The sequence below is a fragment of the Morone saxatilis genome, unplaced genomic scaffold (assembly GCF_004916995.1).
Source record: "Morone saxatilis isolate NCDOM2014 unplaced genomic scaffold, NCSU_SB_2.0 Contig3, whole genome shotgun sequence".
NCBI classification, from domain to species: Eukaryota; Metazoa; Chordata; class Actinopteri; family Moronidae; genus Morone; species Morone saxatilis.
In genome coordinates this window covers 13,904,675-13,912,556 of record NW_023339873.1, presented here as the reverse complement: position 1 = coordinate 13,912,556, position 7,882 = coordinate 13,904,675, and the positions used below count along the sequence as shown (strand labels likewise).

At 37.3% G+C, this 7,882-nt stretch overlaps 1 protein-coding gene across 1 annotated transcript; it reads left to right on the top strand.

The window, feature by feature from the left end:
• The first annotated feature begins 3,680 nt into the window (after positions 1-3,680).
• Positions 3,681-6,686, top strand: LOC118337254 (CD209 antigen-like protein E). The gene is made up of 6 exons (XM_035674191.1): positions 3,681-3,848; positions 4,272-4,382; positions 5,089-5,349; positions 5,461-5,618; positions 5,708-5,832; positions 6,320-6,686. Exons 1-6 carry the CDS (start codon positions 3,737-3,739, stop codon positions 6,468-6,470), a joined length of 918 nt encoding a protein of 305 aa, XP_035530084.1. The 5' UTR covers positions 3,681-3,736; the 3' UTR covers positions 6,471-6,686.
• Positions 6,687-7,882: the final 1,196 nt, after the last annotated feature.

Sequence of the window (7,882 nt, the reverse complement as noted above, 5' to 3'; positions counted from 1 at the left end):
TGTGTTTGGTCCTCATATGTCGTCATATGTAGAGTTTTGCAGAAGAAAGTGCATCTCAATACAATATTACTGACATCCATATTATAGCCATTATTTTAAGGTTTGCACATTATATATGTGTATATAGTGACAGAGTCAGTCGGTCAGTCCGCCACTTTGTTTCAGACTGAAATATCTCAACAAGTATTGGATGGAAGCCATGTCCACCCTCAGGGTAAAATGTAGTAACATTCATGATCCCTGACCATCATACTTACAAAACTACTAACATTCCCATCAGCCTCAGCTGTACCAGGTGTTTCATGCAATGTTAGTGTACTAACACGCTAAGCTAAGATATTGACCCTAATAAAGATTGTGTGCCAAATCAGTATGTTAGGATTGTCATTGTGAGTGCTGAACATGTTAGCATCACTCTACCTTAGGAAAGCATCACATAGCTGCTAGCCGTGCTGCAGAATGCTTTGTGCTATTAATGTTAAAAATATCCTATAACCTTTAGAGACGTACTCCACCCTAAAACTTACAATGTCTATACTATGATATAACACATCAATGCTGGTGTTAAAATTTACATTATTAAAGTTATGAAAATCTGCATCTTTTGGGATAAAAATGATTCAACACGCCATCTAGCAATACTGTTTTAAATCACTCTGAACCATTGAACCTTGCAAGCCCAATGCTGATATACAGTTGATCATTTATATAAAAAATAATGTTAACGTCCCCCGCTTTGAGTGGGAGTCAAACTGCTGCTCTTATTTTCAATTGTGTACTGATTGACAGGAGTTTATGCTATGTCTCTACTTAGTATATTTTTTATTTTGGTGCTGTCCCCCCACAGACAGACACACACATACAGGAGAGTTGTGTCAGCTGGCAATAGTGACTTAATAAATAATTATCAAGACCCTTTCAGACCCAGAGACCCATATAACCCAGATTGGCTTCTCTATTGGAGAGGGAAGGGACTTCTGAAGACTGCCTGATGGGTAACAGTTACATCTGTGTACAAAAATGCACCAGATAACTCATTGCAGCAAAGTTTTAATTTAGTTTAATTTATTACCATAGATATATCATAAGTTAAAACCAGAGTCCCAAATGGAAGTAGGTCCCCTCTGCTGGTCAACAGGTCTGAGTTAGAAACCTGGTCGCTTCAGTGAGAACTAAGCGGTTTAGATTGCATACACAAATATAAATGTTTAAACGTTTATCAATATGGACATGCTACACATCGTTAGATCAGTTACATTCTCCATAATTTAGTCGTTCAGTTCATTTTACAGCAAACCATGAGCACCAAAAGTATGAAATGATCAAATATTACAGTTAATGATTCCTAATTGATATGTTATTTAGTTGCGTCATTTTTATTCAAGTAATAATGGCTCAAACTGGTTTAAATGAACAGTTTGATAGTATTTCTCATCTTTGCTGAGTTTTATGCAAAAAGCATTAACGGCCTGACCCTAATAGAAGCAGGCTGAGTTCAGTGACTGAAGCAAATAAAAGCCTGGGCTATTAATTTAGAGTTTCATAATGGTGTGTAGAGTTGGGGGAAGAGGAGAGAGACACGAGCAGGGAGACAGACGGACGGAGGATGGGAGGATGGAGAGAGAGAGGAGGAGGACCTGAACTCTAAAAGCTGACCTACCGGGATTAACTTCTGTAAGTTCTGTACGACGGTTAGCACAGAAGTTTCATTTCCCTTTTCTGTGGAATTTCACCTTTATCAGATAGCTGAATATATGCTTTTTCGATTAAAAAACGTTAACAATTTCTTATTAAGATATTTCAACAAACACAGAAAATCCCGGCCTTTGGAATAAACAGAGTTAAATTGAGTCAACTCAATTTGACTGTACATGTGAGACCACAGAGCACACTCTAAGGCTGAGTTAAAGGAACTATTTTCTGAGTTAAAACACTACTCCCATGAAGAGTAAAAACAACTCTCATCTTGAGTTATACAACAAGTTATACTTTGAATAACAATGTAAACATGTTACAGCAAACATTCACATTTAAAACCAACTGCAACAATAACTTAACATATGGGAAATTGTGTGGTGAAATGGAAATGACAAATACATTAGAAATATAAGAAAATCGAAAATTGAAATGAGTTATAAATATATACGAGACAAATATATAATATAATAAATATATTGTCAAAACCACATCCCAATACATTGGATAAAAGGGCAAACAACCTCGTTGACTGTTACTGTTGACTAACAAACAGTAACTCTGTGGTTGTTAACATGAGGTAGACTTTTGTCCTCCACAAGGAAAACATGTAACATTTTCACTGTGTAAGCTAACAACAACTTTGCAAGTCGTCTGCAAAAATGTGTACAGGCTGGACAGACCATCATCATATTTCACACTGAAAACAAAGTGGGACTTGAACAACTCATCAAATGCACCCAAGGATGTACATGACTGACATGGAAGAAGCTTTCTATCCAAGACTATGTAGAAGCTGGAAACCTGTGCTTTTGAAGTCCCTGAGGCCAGAAGATATGGCTGAGGGTTTCCTTCAGTGGTCATGAGGTGATCCTCCAGGCTCTGGCAGGACTGAAACACAAAGACAAGCATCTACATATAGGCTATTTATAAAGCCATCTGAAATCACATTTAGTCATCCTGTTTCATAGTCAATGTATTGTTAATAGTTCTTTATTATTAAAAAGGAGAACACAGGAAATATAAGAAATGCATCTGCAAACTGTTGAGATGTTTGGACCCCTGGCCTCTTGGATGGCCTTGTCTTTAAAACCGGTCTCCATTTTCCCAGGAACCTGGAAGCAGTCTCTGCTCCAAACATCATTGAGAAGTCTTGCAAATCTGATAAAAAATAGAAGAACTATTTATGACCATTGACTCACCAAGCGCCACCAATTTCTGTCTTTATTTTTATGCTTTTATTTGACAGTGACAGCTTGAGATAATCAGATATGGGTTCGAGAAAGAGAGAGGGGGGGGGGCAGCATACAGCAAAGGGGTGTGGGTTGGAATCGAACCTGGTCCGCTGCGTTAAGGACTTCAGCCTTTGTACATGGGCTGCATGCTGTATTAGGTGAGCTACCAGGGTACCAGCCAATTCACTGTCTGAAGGATTGAGAAATATGGTCATAAATTCCTGAGTTATGGCCAAAGATGTTCTGTCATCCCTGAGTGAAAAGTGGATGTTTGAGCCAAATGTAAAGATATTGCCTTGAGGCGTTACTCAAAAACGTTATGCCTCTGGCCATGGCTGCTGTCAGAGACATAAAAATAATGTTACCATTCAGAACAAGGATTTAGAACATTGTTTTAGAGCATCTTTATAAAAAATATCATCCCATTTAAACTGCAAAATGATGTACCGTAGCCTCAGGTTTGCTATGTGTTAAATTGGTTAAACACTAATTAATTTACGAATATGCATCATGTATGTCAGGGTTGAAGAGAGATGTTAGTCATTACAGTACTCATTTATTCAATTTAACTCTAAACTGTGCGTGTACTGAGTTTATGGGAAAGTATTTCATAAGGGGATGTAGAAATAATGCTACATCTTAAATGCAACTAAGAAGACTTTCACTTCTCTTTTCTCAGTTTCAACATAAATTGGATTATTATGAATTTGTTGATGAGCTCAGCAGTTTTAAGTTTTTGACAAAGGGGCCAGTGTCCTGATAAATCATCTTTCGTGTGTGCTCTCATACAACTGACAACTGTCAGAATGGAGAGGAGAGGAAATTTTGATAGCGGATTTAACACACTGATTTGTGAAGACGACGAACACGATGAGCAGAATCCTCAATACTCCCACTCTAACCAAGGCGGGAAAAAAGGTATAGTCAGTTCAAAGTTTTCATTTAGACAATGCACTTACATAAACAGGTTTGAGTTCTCTTTGATTCTTTGACACTGGTACCAGGCTCCAGTGCTGATAAATGTTTTCTTGCCAGTTCAGTGTGACCTTTGGTAACAGTTCGTAAATATAAGTCCTGAGAGTAAAGACAATAACTTCCCATACTTCTATTGGGGATGTAAATTCGTAAGAGGGAAGCAGTAGAAGAACAAGTATAAGTATAAATTAAAACCATGGAAACGTCTGGTATGAGTTAGTGTAGAGTGAATGGCTTTAATATAATATATAAAATGTAATCAATTATTCATGATGATGAACATCAAAATGTCTTGTTAAAAATGTATTGTTAGTTCAGTTTGATACTGCTGGCTTTCTGATATTGATTCATTATCTCTCTGTCTAGTGTTCACGTACATTATGACGCCTTGGAGACAAAGAGACAGACTGGTTGCAGCGAGCCTGGCGCTACTCGCTGTCTTTCTACTCATAGTTGATATCAGCCTGGGGGCCCACTGTAAGTCAATGTTACTGAGTACCATGCTCATTGGTTACTGATTAGGGCTTCAGCTAAGTATTCTCTTCATTATCAAATAATCTGCTGAATGTTTTCACAATTAATCATATGTAACATCAAAAAATACTTATTTCCTAGAGTGCAAAGTGATGTCGTCAATGATCAGCAGGCCAAACACAAATATATGCAATTAGGATGTACAGAGCAAGTTCTTAAATTTGACATCCAGAAACCATAAAATATATACCATAAATAGTTGATACATTTTCTGTCCTAAAAAATGATTGATTAACCGACTAATCGTTGCAGCTTCGGCCCAAGATACACACATACTTGAACGTACACAAGGCAAAATCTTGCAAGCAACTCTGCTAAGCCCCTCCCTATAAACCATTTCCAGTTTTTTGTGGATCAGCTGCGTTAAAGAGATATTTCCATACTCCAGCTGAATGCCTATTCAACTAGGATAGGGCACTAGTTCTGAGATAGATTACAAATCTTGTGGTTTTGTTTATTCATATTTGGGAGCTTGATGTTTAGATCAGGACTGGGATCTTATCAGGGTGGGTTAGATATAAATATGTGTCTATTACACGTTTTGTCTGAATGTATTCTGTGTGGGAAGGGGATTACTTTAGAGTAAGAAAATGAGAGAGAAAGTGGGTAATAAAGATTTTGTAACAGTGTTTATCCTCGATGCTTACAGACAACAACCTCAAAGATACCAACCTCGCAGTTAATGATACAGAACGCATCAGCAATAATTTGACCCAACTCCAGGAAACTTACAAGGTTGCAACGGAAACCATGAATGGTTTCAAGAAGCAGCTCGAAAAAGAGAAGATCAGTCAGAAACCAACCAACTGGGAGTTTAAACACCAGACAAGAAGAAGTACAGACTATAAAGCGCTGTTGGATAAACTGACTAAGGACAGTGCAGCACTGAGATCCCACTTACCAAAGATTGGTGAGTCCTGTTTTACCATTAGTGCATGTCATAAAAATGTTAAAAACACAATAATGTGTTTTTATAGTTTTAAATGTTTGTGTTATTCACTGTAATTTTCTTTGGCAACAGATGCTGGCTGCAGACACTGTCAACCAGGATGGATTTTGATGAACTCTGTGTGTTACTACTTCTCTATGAAGGGTATGGTAAAAAGTTGGCAAAAATCCAGAGACTTCTGCCAGATGTATGGAGGTGACCTTCTAGTCATAGACAGCAAAGACAAAGAGGTACATTTTCAACATACAACTCATGTTTCTTTGCTACTCTGTTTGTGAAAGTGTTTTTTTAAACTATCTTTATATTTCTTATTTGTTAGAACACAACTGTAACTCACTTGGTAGATAGTTTAAACCCAACAACACGGGGCTTCTGGTTTGGACTGAGTGATAACAACGATGAAGGAACTTGGAAATGGTTGAATGGAACAACACTGGTTGAGGGGTAAGAGTTAATGATGTTACATGTTGTTGTATTTGATGGAAATTGTCAGAATAACATCCCGCTGCTGGGTCAGTTTGTGGTACATTCAGTCAGACGTCATGCTGTGAAGGTTTCCAGGACTAAAATGTTCATTTGTGCAAGCAAACCCCTATGAATGATGGTATCTTTCTGCGTGATCAGATGGAATGAGAAGGGGTTGTATGCATTTAGCAAGTTAGGAAAATGCATTCATCAATAATCAAGACCTTTCAGAGACTTATACAGACCTGTATACATTTGAGCCTAAGCTTCCCCCCCCCCCTGTGGATCATTTTAGAATTTAATTTAAAAAAAAAATAGGTCATTTGAAAATTCATATGAAAAACCTACAATACAAAAAACAACTAGATGATTTTTGAATTAGGTGGGTTTTGTCCATTTATTACCAATCCAGTTATTTGATTTGAAATAATAATGTGGACTACTGTAAAACTATCATTTGCTCCAGGTACTGGAGGGATGGAGAACCAAATGATGTTGGTAACGAAGACTGTGCAGCGGTGTATCCCGGAGAAAATTTCTTCCAGGCTTGGAACGATGTTGGTTGTCAAGCCCAGATGAATTGGATTTGTGAAAAAGCACCAACTTCTATAGGTTAACAGTGTATATGTACTGAAAGTTGCTGTATTTACTTAGTGTGGGATTTGGGAAAGTTGCATTCCAATAAAATATTCAAGTCCTTCATGTTAACCTACGGCCTAACCCGTAATCCATGTGCAACTGCTGCTGCTACTGTTTGTATCATATTAATATACATATTGTATATGTCTTTTTTTGTGTTATCTGTTGTGTTATCTGTTGCTGTGATTCTTACTTTTTCTGTACATAAGTGTTTTTTTTTTTTTTTTCCTACTCCTTACTGTTTGTATACGTTTGTTTTTTCTCTATCCACTTTGCTGCTGCAACATCGGAATTTCCCCATTGTGGGACAAATAAAGGAATATCTTATCTTATCTTATCTTATCTTAACCTGCATAGTCTATTGTATGCTACTGAAACCCCCTGAGGGCAAATCATAGTGATCTTACAAACTAATGGGCAGAATAGAAATGTTTTTTAAACTACCTCTCAGCATTGACAGCGTGTCCCACATTGTCCCAGACAAACATATTCTTTATCTCACATTCGGTTTAATGGGATCTGGTCACCCTACCAACAGATCATAAGGTCAGTGCACATAAATCAATACTACATGCAAAAAAAGGAAAATCTCTGCTAGATTTGAGGTGCATATCCCTATCATGATAACACTGCATACTGAAATTAACATCAAACACACCAACCTTTCATTTTTATTACTACTGATGCCTGATGGCTAACACAGCAATGTAACAAATAATTTCTGATCTAGGCAAATGACATGGTATTTTGTTTCTGTAGATCTTGTATGATCTGTTGGTACACCTTTCTAAAATGGGATACCAAGTCTAATTGTTAATGAATTATTCAAAAATGCTGTAATAAGGTGGCATTAGTGTGTATTTAAAAACAGTTGGACCATCAAGTCTGCAGTTTGAGTTTACAAAGGATAAAATGACAAATTATAAGGATAAATAGCTTATCATTGATCTAAAAGGGGAGTTCATCTGATGTTAATCTGTAAGTGAGGTGCAAATACAGCATTGTTTTGGACACAATGGAGAAATGTTACACAGATCACTGATATTTACTGATTACCAACTATATTCCACAAATACACACAAAGGCCTTAGCATTCAGACCAGGGTCCAAACACACACACACACAAGCCCTATCACTGGTATAAGCAAGAGACAAACAGATCAATAGGCACTACTTGCACCAGCATAATGGACAACTCACAGTCACAGTCAGAACCTGAGAAGGAAATGTCATTTGAACAGAAGATTTCTCAGACTTTCAACACAGATGGGTTTTCAGGCTCTTGCCATCAAACACCTGGACGAGGTACAACTAACTTTAAAATCCATCCTTCTGCAGTTTCTGACAACTGTCCTACTTCTTTTACTCCACCTTTTTACTCTTTTCTCTC

What these genes read in the sequence shown, in the direction of transcription:
- LOC118337254 (XM_035674191.1), top strand. Translation starts at nt 3,737, where the DNA reads ATGGAGAGGAGAGGAAATTTTGATAGCGGATTTAACACACTGATTTGT. An exon ending in TAACCAAGGCGGGAAAAAAG is followed by an intron (nt 3,849 to 4,271) that starts GTATAGTCAGTT and finishes CTCTCTGTCTAG; the next exon opens with TGTTCACGTACATTATGACG. An exon ending in TAGACAGCAAAGACAAAGAG is followed by an intron (nt 5,619 to 5,707) that starts GTACATTTTCAA and finishes CTTATTTGTTAG; the next exon opens with AACACAACTGTAACTCACTT.